Source organism: Coturnix japonica, chromosome 17, assembly GCF_054131305.1.
Source record: "Coturnix japonica strain WE chromosome 17, WE-NBRP24, whole genome shotgun sequence".
NCBI lineage: Eukaryota > Metazoa > Chordata > Aves > Galliformes > Phasianidae > Coturnix > Coturnix japonica.
The window spans coordinates 15,154,687-15,176,226 of NC_140679.1; the positions used below are offsets into that span (position 1 = coordinate 15,154,687).

Consider the following 21,540-nt stretch of genomic DNA (forward strand, 5'->3'; position numbering starts at 1 on the left):
AGAGATCTCCTCCAAGCGAACCAGCTGTCATGTAAATTGTAAAACTGTCAGCGTGTACAGGAACTTAACAGGGACTTTAAAAAAGCACTGCACAAAGGGATGTGCTACTTTCCCTTTCTGTTGGTTGGTTGTTTCCCCCCCTTCTCTCCCCCTTTTCTTTTTCTTCCTTAAAATCTGGCACATTTGTAAAGTGGAAAAAATCAAGTGTGAAGGGCTGAGATGGGGATGCGGATGGAGGGAGCTCTGAGCTCTGATCATTCATTGTGCCCTATGAGCACAGGGTGAGATGCTGTGATAGGGACTGAGATGCCCAAGGAGGCTGTGGATGCCCCATCCCTGCAGGCATTCAAGGCCAGGCTGGATGTGGCTCTGAGCAGCCTGGGCTGCTGGTTGGTGACCCTGCACACATCAGGGGGTTGGGGCTGGATGATCGTTGCCTTACTGGTGCCCACTCATCCCCATCTCCAAATAATGTAAATACACCCAATAATGCTCCACCCGCTCCATGTGCTGCTCCTGCAGGCACCATTTTTCCATCTTGAGCCTCATTAACCCAAGGAAAGACTCATCCTAAAGGGTGTGAAAGTCTAGAGGGATGCTGGGGGGGCTTCAGTGGGTTTCAATGAGATTTCAATGGGGTTTCAATGGGATTTCAGAGGGGTTTCCATGATGTTCCCTGGGGTTGGGATGTGCCCATCACACACGGATGTTCCCCCTCATCTGCACTGCTGTGTCCATTGAAACAAACGACCTTCAGCAGCACTGTGGGTCAATAAAACAATTTGTGAATGGATCCATCTTCTGTGGCAAACAGAGGAAGCAGCCGTGGCTCCCTGGGCTGTTTTATGCATGGATGGGAGAGCCGTGAAGTCACAATGTGTGCACACATCCATCTCCATGCAGTACAAGGATGGCTCTGAGTGAATAGGTCTATGTGTTCCAAAGGTGGAACCCTGTCCAGCCCCCGATCCCAGCACCTCATGGCCATGCTGTGAGCAGCCAATTCCCACATCTGAGCCCCTCAACCCACCCCAATGCTGCTACTGTAACCACATCTGTATGTATCATACAGATACCCTAGATCTGTTTTACTTTCTGTCAGCACAGCGTTGCGAGAACCTGGCAAGAGCTGGGATGTGGCCATTAGGAAGGCTCCGGGACTTGGTTTATTTTGCATTTTCCTCTTTAACTGGTGTTTTCTGTAGACTGGGGAAGTAACCGATGAAGTGCAAACATTCAGCACTGCCCTACTGAAAGCTGTCAGACACGGCTTGGCTGAGATCACCCAGCAAGGAGAGGTGCCTCACTGTCAGCACTTGCTGTCAAAAAGCTCTTTGTTAATTTGCTGAGCAGCAGCACTTCCCATCTTCAGGAGCTGCAGAGCTCTGAGAGCCCCTGAGAACACCAAAGGGGACTCTGAGAGCAGTCAGTGCTGCACTGGGGATGGTGGCTGCTCCCAGGTGAGGGGCTCACATTGACTTTTGCACTGGACCAAAGCAGTCCTTTGTGTTACCATCAGTACTTGAAGGGATGAGGGATCTCAGGCTGCTCCAGCATTGCAAACCACCACCAGTCATGTTTCTTGTTCCCCATTGAGCACCGTTTTGTTCATCACATCAGCTTGCTGCACCTCCAAAACCAGCCCTTCCCTGCTCAGCACCACTCAGCACAGCAGCAGATGCAGTCGGTGGCTGCGGCACATCCTGGCAATCACATTTGCACGACCCACATCCCCATCTCACTGACTTTTATCTCCTCATCTCTGCCCTGCACACCAGGCGGGCTCCAACCCGGAGTGAAGGTCACAAGTTACTGAGCCAAATGCAATTCCAGGAGAGCAGATTGAGATTGTTTTAATTAAAGGAGAGGAGGGAGGGGGGAGGAAACCCTCAACAATCCCACGGCACTGTCCCCGTGTGAAGATGGAGGTACAGAAAAGGCTAAAATTGGCTTTATAGAGGAACGTGAAAACGTGAATGTTGAGTGATTGACAAATAAAGGGCACCCTCCTTTGATTTAAATATGCTCCTCATTTGTGCAGAATATGCTAATTTATACATTGCCTAAATAGCCAGTAGCTATTGTCTGTAAAACCACATCAGATCAGGGCAGCAGGGCAGTTAATGTACTGGCTGGATGTTCCGGCTGGTCAGTGAAGCGATCCCAGCTTCCTTCCACTGCCTCTGAAACCCTAAATGGAATAGCTGAGCTGGAAAAAAACTGCCAGGGGCATAAACTGAAGCTCCCTCTGCCCGCCTGCAATGGCACAGGGCTCTGCTCCCCACCAGGACCCCCAGCTCCAGCCACCCCAGGGCTTTATCCCCCCCTGCAGCAGCTCAATGGGCTCTGGGCCCCCCATGCCTGAATGCAGAGCCAACACACAGCAAAGCTCAACGATCCCAAACCCCACACAATCCATCCTGAGCCATTTGTAGCAGCCACGACTTGGGCTGGTCACCGGAGCAATTTGTAATGCAGAGAGGCTTCTAATTAATGGGATTCTGAAGTTAATTAAGGCAATCTTTCTCATCCCATTTAGATGTTTCCCTACCCAGAGCCCATGGCCGGCTTGCAGCCCTCACTGCCCTGTGCCATTCATTTCCCATGTGCTGTCCCAGCAGCTGACACCCATGGGGACATCCCCTCCTGCCTTGGGGTCAGCCCAGCCAATGGACACAGCCATGGGCTCCTCCTGCTTCAGAAAGCCTGTCCTGGGATCCCACAGATCACTCCGGATTAAGTTTAGAGTGATGTGATAAGTGGTAATAATACCGCAGCCTTGCCCCCTAATTATTTTCCATATAATTATGTACCCTCAAGAAACCTTTTAAGTAGCACGCTCTCATCAGCTCTGGTCCAAGGGATTTGTTTGTTACAGGAAAGGATCTTCTCAAGGCCATGGCCCTCGTTAGCCTCTACCAGTGAGGGGTGGGCAGGGTGTGCAGCTCAGCCCCAACATGGTCTGATGGCAGCAGGAAGCATCTGGCCAGGAAAGAAGCCTGGAAATCCACTGGGAAGAACTGGTGAAAGGCTTTGAGCTGCGGTGTGTTGTCAGACTGTCACACTGTGTGGTTTCAATCCCATGGATGTGCTCTGGTTGTGATGGGTGGAAGGAGAGTGCTCAGACCCTGGCTTGGCTCGGTGGTCATTTCAGTGGCAGCCCTATGGGATTCCCCATAAAACCAAGCTGGCCTTGGCTGCATTTCCCATAACCCAAACACACCACCCTCCCATCACAACCATCAAACCACAAACCATCAAATGAGCTGAGTTGGAAGGAGCCCATTGCACACAGTGCGTGGCCACTGGGTCCCCAAAATCCTTTTGGGAAAGGCAGGGCTCCATTGGAAGTCAGCACCCAGCCCAGCCCTGCAAGTCAAGGGTGAGCTTACAAGGAAGAATTTGCCTCGCTGAAATAGTTAATGGGAAGCGATTCCATCCCCCAGCTCAGCACCCCTCAGAATCAGAATAATAATTAAAAGATGCCTGGAAACGCTCTTGGAAGAGCATAAATTCTGAAGATGAAAGTAAATGATTAAAATAATTAAATACTTCAAGTTGACAAGCAGAAGCAGAATCTTGCCAACGGACATTTGTCGGTAATTAGTTAATTAATCCTAACACAAATTATAAGCCATAACAAACCAGTCAGGCTGAACGCAGCCGGCTGTTCAGAATTAAACTTGGAAAAAGAGGGAGTGAGGGAAAGAAGAAAGAAAAGTTTTCAGGTTCTTGTGGGCAGATGTTGTGTCCTTTGGGATGAGTGGCTGCGATGGGGCAGGGCTCACAGCACCCCACAGCCCACAGGGCTTCTGGGGTGATGGATGGAGCATGGGTGGGGAATAGGGGTATATAGGGCTGTGCTCCCCCAGCAAGGGATGGGACAGCTGGGGTGGTGTGGATCAGGGCTTGGCTTTTCCAACCTTTCTCCATGAGTAAGTGCAAAGCAAAGGCTCCCAAGCTCTGCATCCAGCTTTGGTGCTGATGCCGGTTGGATTCTGATTGGGGATTTGTTTGCTATATGGGGAAGGCAGGAGGGACAGCACCTGGTAGAGATATCCCAACCCCACACACACAGCCAGCAGGGACCAAACTGCCAGCAGAGCTGCCCAAAGGTTAATGAGCTGCAGGCTGATTTCTCACCTCCGGCCACCTTGGCTCAAGACCAATTTTCAGCCCCAGATTGAGTGAGCTCGAGGACCAGCACCAGGGCACAGTGAATGACAGCCAACGTGCAGCCAAGAAATGGGGCTGGGAGGCATGAAAGGACCAGGCTGAGCTCATCCCACAGCACTGAAAGGCAGGGATGGAGCACACATGGACCCTTCAGCCTTCCAGAAGGATGCACCTACAGAGTGAGTGTGCTCTACATGCGTTACCCATTGACCAGACAAGGAAAACCTCAACCTGCAGACCTGCCAGCCTCAGCCTCTTCATCCCCAACCCCCTCCAATACACGTGCAGCAGGCGCCTGCTTGCCCACATCCATCCACAGCCCCACTGCAGAGAAACTTCTATTCCATGTGTGTGTGTGTGTGTGCGCGTGCTCTAAGTGCTCTGCATTATGTGAGCTCTGACCTTCAGAGGGGAACAGAAGGAATATTTTCCCCCCGGAGGGTAGAGTTGTCAGTGAAATGTCTGTCTTCCTTAATAATTTCAATCCGGGTGACAGGGGACAGGGCATTTTGCTCTGAACGAACGTACTGTAAAAACTGTCAGATGGAATTTGTCTCAAGAAGCAACATTTCTATCTATTCGGGGTCATAATTGCAGGCAGCTCCTGACCTGTGGAGCAGCACTTTTTTTTTTCTTCTCTCAGATGAAAAGATCCTAAAATAGGTGGTTTGGGCTTCTGCAGAGCTGCGGATTGATGCTAAATGGATTCTAAGAAGCGATGGAGATCTGCAGCAGCAAGCTTTGTCCTTTTGCTTTGTGTTTGTTGGGTTGGTTGGTTGGTTGGTTTAAATCCAGAACAAACCATGCACAGAAGTGATGTAGCAATAAAGAAGGGACACAAACTGCCATTCCCTGGGCTGGAGTAATGGCTTATTTCAGCCCACATCCTGTCCCCTCACTGCCCACCTCTCTGCATTTCCTCCTAACTGACACTGTCTTTTAATGAACTTAATAAGTAACCAAAAGAGCAATTAACCAAATGAGTCTTATGATAATTTGATTGTGTTTTCCTCGCTTTTAAAGCAGTGGAAACAATGAGAAAAGTAATAACAGTGACCAGCAGGAATTCAAGCAGAAGGACGGAGCGGGAGGAGGCTTCTCTGGATGCTGCTGCCTATAAATCTCCCACAATACCAAAGAAATCTCTGTTTGTTTTGTTAAACATTCTGATTCCTTGATTTGTGCCTCCTCAGTAGGGGACAAAAGCCCATGCAATAACTTGAAGCAGATTTTCTTCTTATGGTTTAATTTTCCAATTAGCGACGGTTATGAAGCGGATGATGGGATGATGCTGCCGGACCCCGCAGAGCTGTGCAGGGATGGGTCACCCCATTCAGGACCAGATATCTTCTTGGGATCATCAGCCTGGCTCTGCAGAGCTGAGCTGTTGCAATATCAGCCTGCAAGTGCCAACACTGTGAGCAGCCAGAGTGAAGGCTCATAGGGCTGACAGGGAGGCTCCAGGAATAGGGAAAGGGGAGAAAAACCATTCCTGGTGTCCCGGCTTGCACAGAGTGGATGGTGACTGCAGGGCCTCAGCTGCTCCGGGAACGTTCTCACCTGCAAGATCAATCCTAGCAGAGACACACACCACTGCTAATCAGCTCTGTTAGTGCGGCAGGCAGCAGGTCACAATCCATTTTCACCTGCATGCTGCAATCGATGCCCCGCTCTTCCCATCACAGGCAGAGGGCAAACACAGCCCGGAGTGGGGGCTGTAGGTTTGGTAGGAGCCAGGAGGAAGTTTTGCTCCCTGCAAAGTGGCTCCGGTCCCAAAACTGCTTGGGAACTGCAGGAGAGGAACCGTGAGGGGTTTGTCTGAAAGCAGAATCTGCTCACATGTACATGTTTGGGCCCACAGAAAGATGGCTCAAGATCCATGGAGCCCAGACAGAGAGATTAGTAACAAAGCTCCATGTAATCCTCGCAGGGTTCACTGCAGGGTTGTGGGATCCAGCAGCATGCTTCAGCAGGAGAGAGGAGCTCAGTAAATCAGGGCATCCCTATTTCCATCCATACCCTGCCCTGTGATCACCACTAAATCACTTCTTTCTGTACTTCATTTCCTGCACCTGACATAGCAGAGACACGAGGTTCCCTTTCTTCTCTGACAAGCACTGAGATCCCAGCAGGAAACCTAATCTAGGTGGCACAGCAATTGCAGCATCATTTCCTAATGCTGTACCAAGACAGACGATAGCAAAGGGTAAAAACCAGTGCAAAACCCACCAATATGAGAATTCATCACCCCTTTCTGCGCCACAGTCATGCATCACATTGCAGCCCAAAGCTGAAAGAAGCAGGAATGCCAGCAGCCAGGCAAACAGCAGCAGTATGGGAGCTCAGAAAGCAGTGTGTGCTCCTGGCCGAGTGACCGTAAATTATCACAACTCTGCACCCTGACATACACAGACCCAGGACAAACCCTGCAGGGAAGCTCAGGAAAGCACTGCACTGTTTGCAAATGTCAGGAGCATGCAAAGTTTGCCAAGCATTAAAATGAGAACCAGACACCGTTAAGAGCAATTGCATCCAGGGTAGCAGACGCCGGCACGGCAGAGAATGAAGCCTGACCAGGTAGAAATGAGCTTGTTGTACAGAGGTACGAATAACAACTGCATCATCTCATGGACAGTGTGCAGAGGGGTAAAAAAAAGAAGGATTAGGGAAGTAAATGAGCTGCTGAAAAGTTTGCAGTGCTGGCTTATATATTCATTGCCTCTTTCCAGCTGTTGATGCAATGATTTGTCTGCGTTTTCTGCTCAGCTCTGGGCTCTCTGCTGGAGCAATCAGCACCTGGTAAAAAGACTGTGATGATTTCCTCTGTACACATCACCTTCCATTAGGAAGCACTGGTCAGCCATGTCACTGCAGGACATGAGCAGTGGCTGCCCAGCCCACAGCTGGTGTCAGCACCAGCTCTCAGCACCTGAGCCACAGCACAGTGTGTGCTGAGGACTTTGGTAATAACTTCATTGCTTTATAGGCTTTCCCATATGGCTAACTAGTGTAGAAAACATGACAGCTGTTCATCCTTACCAGCTTTTCTATCTACCTTCCAGCCATCCCATTTTTCCTAGTCTTAGCTAGCCTGTCCCTCTTTAAGGTTTCAACCACATGTTTCTCTGCACTGGTTTGCTGTAGAGCAGTTACAGCAAACTACACAAGGAATTCAGGCTGCTTCCTCTTTGCTGGGTGATCTTTCTCACCAAAGACACAGCACAACAGCACGTTCCATTTTAAGACCTACTAAAGCTTGGAGAAATTCCCTTTAATAGCAGAAAACATTGCCCAAATTCTGCTGTCCAGGATGCCTTGCACTCCTCCTTACACCCATGCCATGATGTCAGGAGAGCCTTCACCCTGTGAAGAGAAGTGGGTGTGTGCTTTACGTATACATGCTTCCCAACCAGGGAAATTCAATCTGTCAAGAAAGTTCAATAACAATGTTAACATTTAATTGCACCCTGGGGCCCAATGAATATCAACAAGAAAGGTAGCTGTTGATTTTTCGTCGTTAACCTTCTCTTAAAGAGGTCTCAGGAAGTAACTGTTAAGTTAGGCTGGTGGCATGCACACATGCAATATATACAGAGATCTATAGGGGAAAATGTGTTTAAAACTATAGGTTGGATCCACACAGAGGATTCTTAAGCACTGGCAAAGAGCTCGGCCATTGTTAGGTAAAAGAAAACATCCTGTTTTGATTTATGCACGCAGCACTCAATTTAACAAGTGTAGCTACAGGCAATTGGAAAACAGTCAGAATGGTGAATTTGCTGCTTACACTCATTTATACTGTTTCCTGAAGACAATTCGCTGTTGCTTCTTGGCATGTTTAGTACTTTTTAAACCACACAAAGGTTATGCCCAGTTCTCATAATTACAGTGACTTTCTTGGTATAGGTGCAGTTGGGCATTTGCCATGTGCTGCAGCATCCAGGATTTTATGGCCTGGGGCTGCTTCCTTTATAGCAACCGTGGGATTTTAATGCTTCGGTGGCCCCTTTCATTGGCGTGGGGTTGGGTCTTTGTGGAGCTGCACTTAGAAACGTGTTTGCTGGGCTCGGGCAGTCTAATCAATAAAGCATGTGCCAGCGCTCGTCAGGATGGTGCCTGCAGTCAGGCAACATCCAGGCAATTAGAGTATTTGTTTAGTTTCTCTTGTTATCAGTTACCTACTTTACAGCCACACCTGGAAGCTTCTGGGTGCTCGGTGGCCACCTAAGACAAAGCACTGAGGAACTAAAATAGGCTGGGAATGGGGAAAAAGGGAATAGTGAGGAGAGCATCTGCTGCTCAGCAGCTGTCAGAACCCACGTTTATCCAAGGGATGTTCCATCCAAAGTCCCAGAGCTCACAGAAGCCACCATCAGATCAGGAACTCAGCACACATCTGCAGCTCGGGAGTTTTCCCCAGTGTGTGGCATGTCAGCAAGGCAAAAATCCCTGTGCTGGTTTAGTAGGTGAATCAAGCCAGGGCCTGTCCTTGTGGCTGCAGGGGTTTTGTGTGGGATGGGGCTGGCAGTGCAGCAGGGACAGCCTGAACTCGCTCATGGCTACTGGCTGCACAGCACACGAGCAGCAGGGAGCTGAGACCAGGGCTGAGACTTGGCACCACCATCCACTCCTGACACAGAAAGCTGGGCAGTGAATAAGGCTGGAGGGGCTCTGGGCAGCGAATACATCCCTGTGCCGGCTGGAGGGGCTTTGCCTCCTCTCTTCACATCTCAGCTCCCTTTGAACACACAGATCAGAGGCTGCAGCAGCACCAGGGCTCCATTTCCAATGCATTTAGTGCTTTTTTACATGGCAGGCTTTACAGCAGCCCCCTCTCAGACGTCCAGCTGCATTTCCAAGCAGTGCCCTCAGCTCCAGGCTCATGCAAGCCAAGCCAGCTTGCTTTTATCCCACCAAGCTGAAACTGCCCTGTTCTTACAGCTCCATTTTCCCCCTTTCTTTAAGATTCTACCTTAAAAACGTGCTTTTTAATAGCAAACAAGCCACATTCAGGCTGCAATCAGCCCCAATATATGTGCATTGGGGCCCTGATTCACCTGAAGCCTCCATAACACAGGCTGTGGACACAGAGCACAGACTAAGCCATACAAAGAGCCCACTGGACACAGAACAACCCCTCAATGCTTCAGGCCCTGCTCGCTGCTCATTAAGGACATTAATTAGCAGCCATAATTAAGACCAACCACGTGACATCTCGCGGGATGTGACGTCATCACACCGCGCCGGCGCACGCGTGGAGGTGGAGGCGGCGCATCGCTGTGTCACGGCGCGGACCGAGGGGGGCGGCGGATCGCGGCCGCCATGGAGTATCTGATCGGTATCCAGGGCCCCGACTACGTGCTGGTGGCTGCTGACACCGTGGCCGCCTCCAGCATCGTCCAGATGAAGCACGGTGAGAGCCGAGCGGTGCTGCTGCTGTTTGGGTTGCTCCTCGGGGTGTTAGGCCTCGTCCCCCCTGTGAGGCTTTGAGGCCTATGGTGTGAGGTACAGGAGAGCTGTGAGGGCCTTTAAATCAGGCCTGGTTCTTATTAATGGCTGTTAATTGCTGTTAATGGCAGCCTGGGCCTCGCAGGGCTGTGTCAGGGTGGTTGTGGTCGCTTAATGCTCGAGATCAGCGTCTCTTGTTGGCTTAGATCATGTTATCGGATGGGATATGACCCAGAGGAATAAGGGGGCAGGAGGGAGGGCTTGGTTGTGTTCCTGCTAAGGAGGAAGGGTTTGGTTGGAGTTGTGTTCATGCTAAAGGGGGTTTCATGGAGAAAAGGGGATATTGGAAGTAAGAGCGACATAAGGTGTGTGAATTGCTGCAATATCTGTTTAGCTTCTTGATGTGGGACGACATTTGGGATGTTCTCAAGGCTTTAAGATGGTCAGAAATGGCTTTTTCTTCCTCTTGTACTATCACAGGCTAAAAGGTTGTTTACAAAGTGTAGCAATCTTAATACAAACCCTGAACTATATAATGTTACCAGAAAAGCTGTCAGTTGTTGTTGATAATCCTATTACAACCAATGGTGTTTCTGCATAAAGCTGTATTTCACTTCACATTTGTTTGCTTCCTTGGTCTAGACCACGATAAGATGTTTAAGATGAGCGAGAAGATCCTGCTGCTGTGTGTGGGGGAGGCTGGAGACACCGTGCAGTTTGCAGAATATATCCAGAAGAACGTTCAGCTCTACAAAATGCGAAATGGTGAGTGAAGGAGTCTTGTTATCTGTAGCTTTACTGAGCTGTTTGTAACACGAGTGACAGCTTTTAAGGGAGGCATTCTTTGCATGTTTGCTGCTAGCAGCTTTCCTCATATATATGGCTGAGAAGTTCCAGCTGCATGCTTGTATTTAACTTCTTCCAGCAGTGTGTTTGAATGCTGTGTACAGCTGTGAGCTACCTGGACTTTGAGGGCTCTTTGTGGTCTTCAGTGTAACTGTAGCTTATAGAATAAACCTTGATTAGCCAAATTAGATGACGTAATACTTTGATATTAAAGAATTAATTTAGTGTTTCAAAAAAAGCATGGAAAAAATGTGAAGTTCAATGTGAATATGGCTTTGTATCAAGTGTTCGTTTCTCCTCCAGGTTATGAATTGTCTCCTACTGCAGCTGCAAATTTCACACGGCGGAATCTGGCTGATTATCTTCGGAGTCGGGTGAGTCATAAGCAAAAGATTATGGCCAAAGTGATGTAAAGGTGTTGGCTCCTGTATTTGTGTATGGATTCACTTGGAAAAGGCATTTCTTGTTACATATTGATTTGCATGCTCATCATCAATTGATCATATTTGAGCCTAATAAACATCTTGTAACAAACACTGAGTACAGCTAAGTGCATTAAGGCTCCTTGACATCAAGATAAGGTTCTTAGTTTTCATGCAAATACACTGAATCCGTTTAATCTTCTTGGAAAATGATTTAATAGAGCAGAGCTGTTTGATATGCTTAGCAAAACAAGTCCCTTTTGTAAACAGCAACACGAGGCTTTCAGGGAGTGTAAAATCCAAGTTGAAGCTTTATATTTTTTTCCTCAAATTACTGATTTTTCTCATGGTTATTTCTTTCAAAGTGTTGCTAATAAATGCATCCCGTCGGTGATTCTCCAGCTGTCATGCTGGGATGCCCTTTGAAGCACAGTGAAGTCAGAACTTCTGTTTGTCTTTCATCTTGTTTGACTGTATGCACATTAATGTCCTTGGATGTGAGCTTTCCCAATTCGATAAATGGGCAGAACATGTGTTTAAATAAATGTTATTTCCTCAGGAGAAAAGGCTTAATTCTTCTCGTAAAATGTTCTAGTGTTTTCAGGAGGGGCAAACAGACTTCTCAAGATCCAAGGTTAGGAATTACTTGGTTAGCATTATTCCCAACGTGTTGCATAGAACAAAACAAGAGCAAAGAGGATATTGAAAATGAAGTTGAACAAATCTGGCAGGGATTGGACATGGGTAAATGAGGTTGGTGCTTATTCCAGCAGTTTACTTCACAGGCTTGAAATCATATTTTACATGGGCACGTTCAGTCTCCTTTCAACATCAGCTTTGTTGCTGAGCATTAGGCATGTGTGGAGTGAGGCACAGAGCTGTGCATTGTAGAGCAAGTCAGTGGAATAACTCATTGCAGGGTCCTTGTGTTATACAGGTGAGGCAATATTGAATGTCCTGCCTGTGTGCAGAAGGAACCATTTCATAATAGGATTTAAATACGACTAACAGGAGTAATTTAGCAGAGGTTTTGGCATCCTTAGCTGGCAGCATGTGGCATGATGTAGCACTGTCTTCTGTGCCATGTCCCTTGGGGCCTGATCCCTCTCCGTGCCTCTCCTGCTTCCTGAGCCCCTGCTTGTCTTCCATGTCACCTGCTCCAGATGGGCAGCACAGTGGGGAGGGCACTGGCAAAGGCAGATGTGTTTATTTACTGGAGACAAAATGTTGTGCTGTTGCAGATGGCGATGCCCCAGAGCAAGGGGTGCACTCTGACACTGTCACACTACAGTGATCTCTGTACTGAGAGCACATCGTGACTTCTTGTGCATTTAGAATTGGGTTATACAAACTTTGCCATTAGAACTTTGTTTCCTCTTTTTTTGTGCCTTTTAAAAATTGATGTGATACGAGGATTAACACCAGCTCTGTGTATCACCTTAAGTTGCGTGTAGGATTCACTAATAGTTCACTGTTCTGCTCCACACTACTGAGGGAGGTTTATTTCCCCTTCTTTTCTCCAGACCTTATTAATAAATATTCTCTGGACTAAATGTCTGCTGTCAGGCAGTGCTTTCACTTGTGAGCTTTACTTTCTGAGTCGAAACAGAAGCATGAGAAATGGAAGGGGAAAACAAATAGCGTTCACCAGCTGGTACAGTGAGGCATCTGCGCACTATTACATTTATGTTGATAAATTTTGAAACCATTCTAATTAGAGTGTGGTTTTCATTTGTAAGTGATGCCAATTTAGAAACTGTTGGCTTTTGAATAGGTGAGTGGTGCTACAGTTCCTCTTCCACTGCTGCCTCCACATTGATTCACCTGCTGAATCAAATGCCAGTGTTATATGTTGGATGTACTACTGAGTGTGCATGGTGGTGGGGAACAGGAAAAACACCCCTCAAATCCTTTGAAGTTCAACTTGTTGTGATGCTGTGTTTAATTATAGGTGACAGGCTCTGGCCTGAGTCCAAGGGAAGGCTGTCAGTTCCTCTCTCCTTGTCCACACTTGGCAGGATGCTTCCTCACGCCCACCTTTCTCCCTCCCCCTTGCTGTGACTTTGGCTTCCGCCAGATGTCACACCGCTGCCTGTCGCAGTCCAGCCTCCTGATCCCGTTGGTTTGGTGTGTTTATCACAGCTGTTCTCTTCAGCTGTAAGTTCTGAAGGATTTCACACGTGCCTTAATTGCTGCAGTTATTTTAAATCAAACAGCATAAAGTGCAAAGCTACTTGCGGCGAGAAATACGGCCTCTAATGGCAAATGAGGGGGAGCTGCATTTATCCTGGAGTGACAGCCATGCCATGTGTTTGGTCACCCTTTGCCCATAGTCCTATGAGAAGCTTGGGACAGTGGACCTGGGTTTAGTTTGAAATGGAGCCTTGGAAATGGAGAGATTCACTTCTTATAATTAAGTTCCATGTAGTTGTGAGTATTTGCATCTTACTGCACTGTGAGCATAAATGTCACTGTTTGAAGGTGTGAACTGAGTCCTGTTTAAACTCAACAGGAAGGCTCAGTGTATGAGAGTATTTTCATTTATCAGGGAAATAATACATAGATCATGTATTCTAATGTTTAAATCTACCTTTCTGGAATAGTAGAGTAACAATTTATTTGCAATTAAGAAATTGTCTCAGCCCTTCAGTAGGAGAATGTAAAGCTGAAAAATAGCTTACAGATTGGAGTCTGCATAACACCATTTATTCATTGTTGAGTGTCTCACATATGCCAGTGTTGGTAATTCAAAGTCACACAGTGATTTGAGTGATCTTGTGTCACGGCTTTTAAATATCAGCTTGTGTGATGTTGGAGAACAAATAAAATGCAGCCTAATTAAAGGAATGCAGCTGCATAGTTACTGCTTATGGATATTCTGCTATGCTTTAAGATTAATGGTACATCGTGGTGCAACATCTTAGTCAATTTTAAATGGTAACAAACCAGTTCCTTAGAGCTTCGTGTGATCAGTTTAGCAAAATAGTAAAGATTAAGTTCGGTACATGCAATAAAAAATTAATTGCCAATTAAGGCAGTGCAACACTGTATATATCTGTTCACGCTGCACCGTTTATAAGCTTTCATGTGTGCTGAAATGGTCTCTGGTTAACAGTAGCGTGACTGAGAAAAGAGCATATTAAATTAACAGGAGTTCTTACAAACTGCAGAATGCTCACATTGTGCTCCCGTGTTGACAGTAAAAACCCTCAAGTTTTATGTTGAAATTAAAGAATCCTTTGTGGAAACATGATTGAAGTTTTTATTTAGTTTGAATGCGCCGTGGAATCTTAAATAAAACAAGGCAGGGTTGTACTCTTTTTTTGATTCTATGTGCTGTAACACCAGGAGAATTAATTTGCTTTTATATTGAAGTCCAGCCTGTCCTGTGAAGAGCATAGATGTCAATTGCTAGTCATTTTGTCATAAAGAATTGCAGAACTTGTGTTGCTGTTCTGCCTGATAATTAAGATCCAAAGCCTTGTGTGTGGCTGCTATAACAAAGTTGTGTTTCTGTTCACAGACCCCTTACCATGTCAACCTTCTCCTGGCTGGCTACGATGACCATGAAGGTCCTGCCCTTTATTACATGGATTACCTTGCAGCTCTGGCTAAAGCTCCCTTTGCAGCACATGGGTATGGTGCATTCCTTACCCTCAGCATCCTGGATCGCTATTACAAGCCAGGTAAGTGGAGCCTGCAGAGAAACAAATTCTCCCATTGCTGATTAATAACTTAAAGGCTTAAAGTGTGAGTTTGATGTGTCCAGAGCCAGAATATTGATCTTCAGAGTTCAGCCCCCCTTCTTTTTGCTCCATGTCTTGGGTTGGTTTCATTTGTGATGTATCAAAAATATAGGAGTGAAAAGACATTCCTTTTTAGCAAGGTTATTTCAGAACTCAGGGGTGCTGAAGGTCAGTTGGCACAGTAGTCGATTATAATTGTGTATGGTTGTAGCTCCATCCCTATTTTTCAGATGAGAAGACGTCATCAACTGCAGTTCCAGCTTTGCACATCTTTGACTTTAGCTTCAGAACTGCTTTACTCCTTACTGTGTGCAAAGCTGAGTTTATTCTCACAGTGAATTCGTTCACTTAGCAGTCCTTCCATCTATCGACTGCAAGAAAAGCAGCTGTAAGATGGCAATTTTATTTTAATGGGAGCTCTTTTAACTGAACAGTGAATGTGGGTCTGGAACAAAAGCTTTAGAAATGAGATCCATGGAGCTTAGCTGCTTTCTAGCAATGTCCTTTACAAATGATGGAGCCACATTTTCATCACTCCTTGTGAAAAGAGGAAAAACAGTAAACGACAATAGGTTGTCATGGCTTGCCATCCCTATCCAGTGCTGGATTTTATCCTAATGTGTGAGAATAGCAGGGGCATCACACACGTGCCTTTCCCATTATTAAAACTAATACCCAGCAGGGAACATAGCACTAAAACCAATCTCCGCCTACTGTCACTGACTTGCAGCCGGCTGTGGACAGATGGAGCTGATTTAAAACTGTAATAAACTTGAGGGGAGAGGGGCGGCTGGACTCCTCCAAAGCCTGCTCCCTGGCCATGGGAGGCAAAATTCCGTCATGCTTCCCATTCAGTGTAACAAATCGATTCTCAATGGCTTGTTGCAGCGTGAGTGCTTCAGCTCAGGGCGTCCTCAGTACATCTGGAAAGTGTTTTCTGTGAGCTGGGAAGTAAGGTTTTTGGTGCTCAGCTGAAAAGTTGTTTAAATTTAATAAAGTTTCTGTTGAGAGAGATGGCCTCTAATTAAATCAATCTGGGGATGTTTTCTTTCAGGTATCACACGTGAGGAAGCTGTGGAGCTCCTAAAGAAATGTCTACAGGAGGTGAGTTGCCAAACGTGGGTCCTTGTGATCCTGAGAAAGGAATGTTTGTTTGCATTCATTTGCTGATATTTTCCTGTTCCTCTTGCCGCATACTTTGCTCTCTTTGCCAGAAGGGATAATAAATGCACATTGACCAGATGTGGAATAGCTACTGAGGAAAAGGATTTGTGGGCGCTTGCGTTGTCTTAGCATGGTTCATGTCCTCCAGAACATAAACTTTAAGCTTAATTGCTTTTCTTTACTTCTGCTTCTTTCATGCTTAGCATAATATTGATACAGACAGTCTTTGACTTCCTTTTATGTTGCTCCTGAACGTAATGCAAGCATCCCTCTGTTACTTGTGTTACACTTAACTAGAAGTTACTTCTCTTCAGCTTGTGAAGTGATATTTAAGTCTAATTGGGGTGAAGATTTGACCTTAAAGTTCGTAATCTATTTTAATGTAAATGTATCATTTCGGACTCCGAGGCTTTTATTGAAGGAGAATATTCTCTGTCCTTGTCTTTGAGATTGAATTTAATATCATTGGGAAGAAACAAGTAGGGAAACATTAGGAAGACTTGTTCTAACAAGGTTCTGCTTAAATTCTTTTTGATGCATACGCTGTGCCCTAAGTTACAGCCTGCTCTGTCTTCCTCCTTAAATGCCTCCTTTGCTAACAGGCTTTTGTGTTTTGCATCTCTGGTCTAACATGGATAATATTGTAACAAAATTGTTCTGAATGTTTCCTGAGCTGTGAAAATCACCCTAGTTCTGGTGACGTTAAACATTAGCAACAAGAACAGGATGGAAATTTTGATGAGCAAGAGCATTTCCCTTAAATAATGTTGATCTCTTTTGTTTAAGCTGTGAATGAATCTTACCCCCTTTGTCTTTGTCTTTTGAACAGCTTCAGAAACGCTTCATCTTAAATCTGACTTCTTTCAACGCCCGATTCATTGACAAAGATGGCATCCATGAAGTGGACAATGTACCCCTTCTAAAAGCATTGTCTTAACCCCTGAGATCTTTCTTCAATTTTCTTACTGTGTTTTTTGGTTTTTTAATATTCATTTGAAGCACCCACGGTGTGTCCTTTGCTGGGAGATTGAATAAAGATTGACATTTATGCCAGTTCCATCTTTTGATTCTACTGGTCCTTCCTGGGAGTATTGAAGTAAATAATTCCGCCACTTCATCTTTCATCACCTCTGCTTCCTTTTGGCTTTTTTGGCTTGGCTCTGTTGTGTGTTATTAGGGTACTTGCATTGATATCCTCTGTACAGGTGGTGTTCAGGACGTGGCTGAGTACCATGCATGGGTTTACCCTGAAATCCTGATTCTGTTGAAGTTAATAGGCACAGCTCCATTTCAGTGAATGCAGAAATGTTTCTCTCTTCAGAAAGTTGCCAGTTGTAAACCAGGTATTCCTGAACACGTGAAAACTGGAGGCTGAGCCTCGCTCAGTGTTACAGAGTAAACTTGCAGCACTTGTGCCTTTACTCATCCTGCTTCCTATCACTACCCTTAAATCTAAATCTGAAATCCCATCAGACTATGTGGTCTTTAATTCTTTCTAGAATTAGTCTAATCATCAGTTCTTTGTTGTACTCTTGTCTGCAATTGGTTTTATTTAAAGCCACTCTGAAAGATTTCACTGCAACTGGCTGCCTTAAACATCAAACTGTCTTGTTTTTCACCCATAAGGAGTCCCTAGCATGATTTTCCCCTGGCAGGTCACATTTAACATGAGTAATGTTCTAGTTTGTGTTTGAAATCTCACCTCTTCATGTTGCATTAATGTAGTTGTTCAGCTTAATATGCAGCATCTCTAATTCTACCACTGATGTTGAATGTTTTTGCAGGTTTTTTGTCTCTTTTTCAAACCCATCATTGCAGGGTGAGCTGATGTGATGTTTTTGTCACTGCATATCAAAGTTGCAATGCCTCCTTATTGGAGGCAGTCATTATTTCTGACACCAAAGCTGGGCTGCAGTGCTATTAGATCATGTTAGAGTCTGGCAGAGGCTCTGCCTGGTGTTTTTATTGGCACCTATTTGCATGCAGGTGATTAATAAACAAAAAAACAATTATTCCATTGCAAACATCCCCATTGGATTCAGGTTGGAGTGGAACATATGTTTTGCCTGAGGGCGAGGACCAGGATCTGAATCCCCCATTGAGTGAAGGATGTAAGGGGTTACATCAGAAACCAGCAGAGCAGCAACCTCTAGAAATGAACAAATACAGCCCTTTTGGGGTTTTTTTCTGGCTTTTCTTTATTGACAAAAATAAAAGAACAAAAGAATAGGTCTGCAGTGAGGTTTGTCTGTGGCCTCTGGAGAAAAGGGAGATTTTTTTGGTGGGGATTTGTTATTGTAAGGAAAGGTGTAACACTTTTGCTATATAACCTTGTGGGGTGTTTTAAAGGACTGCTGTGATGTTGAGCTTTAGATTCAGAAACATTTGACTTCCCTGATTATAATGTGTGGGGTGTTGAGAGGAAAAGTTTTAAGCTTTCCATTAAGGGGGTGGAAACCTTTTGCCTGTTTTACCTTTGGGGCTACACTGAACAAAAAATACTGCTTTTTACTGATGGTTTTTTGTTTTTATAGTAAAAAAAACAAGCATAGAAGTTGTAAACCAAGGTAGCATTTGCAGGGTATTTTGTCCACTATGAGCTGCTCTGCTTTGCTTTGGCTGGTAATTCTCACCATATGTTTTACTAGCAAAGCCTCAGGGCCTAAAGAGTTAACAAGGCACTTTTTTCTCCTTTTTAGGCTTCCTGTTTAAAGATGGTCTTTTCCTGAGCAGTGTGTGTGTAACAGATCACTGCACCAGCTCATCTCTTCAGGAGCAGTGAGATCAGTTTACAAGGAGCAGAGCTGCGTGCCTTAGGGCTGTGCTGATGCTGAGAGCGTGAGGGTAGGTGCAGAGCTGCTGGGTCTGGGTTGTGCTGAAGGAGTTGGCCTGGTAGCAGTGTACACTGCACAGTCAGAAGAGGCTTTTTTTCCCCTCTACGTTAAAGCTAAAAGGGCTGTTTGTAACATCACGTTTGGTTGATTGAGTTTTCCAGCCTGAAGGAGGGACAGAATATCCTGTATGGAATAGTTTGAGCTCTGAGGATGCCTGTAACTGCCTCTAACTTTGCTACTTGTCAAGCACTGTGTGAAGGAAAAATTAATTTATTCTACCTGTAAGAAGTTTATCCTTTGAGCCATTTAACATTCCTCAGAGCTTTAACCTTATTCAGAGGTTCCATATGTTGTTATCAGGCTGCCATCAAAATAACTAAGCACAGGAAATTCTCAGGTGAGTACTGATCAAACTAAACAGGCCTAAGTTGTTTTAGCAGGTGTTAAAAAGAGGAAAATGAAAGTGGTGGCATTAAAACTTGTACTTCTACTGTGTTTTCCATGCTCATAATTGCATTGGTTTGAACCTCTGAGTGCCCATGACCTGCAGAGGACCACACTACAAAGAAAATAGTTGTCTTGAAAATGTGAAGTGACATTTTAAGTGTTTTGTTTCTGTGCTAATGTGCAACTCGGTAGTTATCCAATAAGCTTATTCGTGTAGTCTAACTCAAGACAGCTGTGGATGGAATAGAGCAAACCCTCTGTTTAAGAATGGTGAGAGGGTAAAGGATGTTTGGGGATTGGCAGCGTGTTCTCCCTGTGCAATACAGTGAAGTGTTAAAGGTTAGCAAGTCTTATTCCAAATTAAATTTGGCAGATCAAACCTATGGAGAGGTGAAAGTAAAATATGGGTAATCTGGATACCAGTGAGTGTAGTGTAAGCTTGGATCTATAAATGAATTCAAAGGCAAACACAGGACCTGTGTGGGGCCAACCAAGTGATCCAGTTGTCTGAAGCAATGGCTTGACTAGCTGCATTTTCACTTGGGTAAAATACCTCCTGCATCATAGAGGCCTCCTTGAGGTCATCAGGATTTTTTGGTGTTTATGCACAACTGTGAAAATAGTGCATCTCCTTTAGTTAATTTAGAGAAAGCAAAGATGATTCAGGTGTCGTGATTTGTGTCGGAAGCCTCTTCCATTCAGCAGAGGGCAGTGATCTTGCATCCACCTCCTCCTTGCAAACTTGTTTGGCTGCTTCATCTCTGTGCATATCACCAGATGGTCACAGAAACTCAGCTTTATGGAGAAGGGGTGAATATACTCCTTGCATAGCAAGCTACAGCACCACGTAATGCTGTTTCAGACAGTGGCTATAAGGTATCATGCTAAGATTCAGCCTTTCTTTTTCCACTTTTTCATGGTCACCCTTAAAGTGGCATTGCTCTGAGTGGACACCTTCAAGAAGAAAACAATTAAAACTGGGCTCTGATTTCATGTGTCTTGTGGTATTCACTCAAAGCACGCAAGAAACCTCTCCAAACCAGCACACCTGAGGCTTTGGTCTGGTACATCTGATATTTCTAAGCTTGTGTTTTCACATTTACTTTAGTGTTTATTGCCCATGCTCTGGTGAAACACCAGGAAGGCTGGTTGTGTGAACACTGCCAGAGGTCAGCTTACCTTCATCTCTGGAGTTTACATAAGCTGGTTAAAGATTTGAGGTTAACCTCTGCTGGTGTATTTAGGAGCTGTAAAGCCATAAGGTTTTGGTTTCTGTGTTGGCACCAAAGTTTGCAGAGAACTAAACCAAAAGGTTCTTTATGTTCAAAAGCTGTGAAAAGGCTTATTATGGATCCCCTTTGCTCAGGTCTGTAACAGTGTAAGTAAGAACATGATTTCCTTCTCACAGTGTGCCCTTGAGAATAAGCGAATCCTAGATGCCATAAGAGAATTAGCAGATATGTATCTATTGCAAGAGAGAATAGAACCATGTGGAATGCATGGAAATTTGGTTTGGATTGAGAACAGTGGGCTGATGGTGGTTCATGTTGAGTGCAGGTCGTTCCAGAACAGTCATACCAAGGAAATGCTGCCTTTTGGATGTTTTTCAGCCAATTTCAAGCTTTATGTGTCCATTTAACATATCTTTGGCTGCAGGCTTTGTGACCAAAGGGAATCTATCCTTAAGGGAAATGCTTCTGAGTTTCAGGATATGTTTCCAGCTTCTGGTTTGCTGGGAAGAATAGAATATGAAGCAGCTGAAGGTGTCAGGATAAAACACCCAGAGGAGCCATTTGGAGCATCCTTCACCCCTCTGCCTTTGGGGGGTTACTGGGATGCTGCAGCACTGCAGTTTATGGGGTCAAATTGTGCATTCAGTGCCTGGAATTATGATTGCTATTTGTGGCATCCTATTGGAAATGCAGCGATGTTCAGGTGGCCACAGTGGGAATTCTTTGCACTATGAAGAAGGTTGGGCAGGAAGACCAAAATGATACCTTCTGGGTCAGCATGTCCATGTTCTGTGTAATGACTGGCTTTGGGTTGTTTCTCCTGAAGTCTGCTAGGATAATTAAGGCAATAGTGGGACGCTGCACACAACGCTATTTGTCTGGGCTGCTAAATCAATCTCTCGAGCAAGCACTTTGTCTCCCTTGCAAATACCACTTCTTTTAATGCCTGATGGGAAAATGGTTTTGTTTGGGATGTCTCGATTCAGTTGCACTTACAGGAAAAACTTCCTTTGCTCGTTGTGTGGCTCCTCGGACTGTCTATGTAAAGCTTAGAACTTAATGAACTCCCTCATATATGAAAGAATGCATTAACTACAGGTCAGCAAAGTCTGTTTATTGTGCTGTTTTAGTATGGAGGGGTGTTATTACTACGTAGCTTTTAAGGTCGCCTACTTAAAGGTAATTATTTAGTTTATCCAAAGCCATGCAGAATGCCTCTGCTTGT

General features: G+C 45.3%; 1 protein-coding gene across 1 annotated transcript; it reads left to right on the plus strand.

Annotated features, from left to right (window-relative positions):
* Positions 1–9,452: 9,452 nt before the first annotated feature.
* On the plus strand, positions 9,453–16,855 carry PSMB2 (proteasome 20S subunit beta 2). Its single transcript, XM_015883274.3, has 6 exons — positions 9,453–9,589; positions 10,267–10,389; positions 10,774–10,844; positions 14,416–14,578; positions 15,693–15,742; positions 16,632–16,855. The coding sequence occupies exons 1-6, from the start codon at positions 9,499–9,501 to the stop codon at positions 16,737–16,739; spliced, it is 606 nt and encodes a 201-aa protein (XP_015738760.1). The 5' UTR covers positions 9,453–9,498; the 3' UTR covers positions 16,740–16,855.
* Positions 16,856–21,540: the final 4,685 nt, after the last annotated feature.

Bases quoted from the DNA above. Each gene is read 5' to 3' on its own strand.
- PSMB2 (XM_015883274.3), top strand. From the start codon at position 9,499: ATGGAGTATCTGATCGGTATCCAGGGCCCCGACTACGTGCTGGTGGCT. The intron at 9,590-10,266 runs GTGAGAGCCGAG...TCCTTGGTCTAG, and splicing joins CATCGTCCAGATGAAGCACG to ACCACGATAAGATGTTTAAG. The intron at 14,579-15,692 runs GTAAGTGGAGCC...GTTTTCTTTCAG, and splicing joins GGATCGCTATTACAAGCCAG to GTATCACACGTGAGGAAGCT.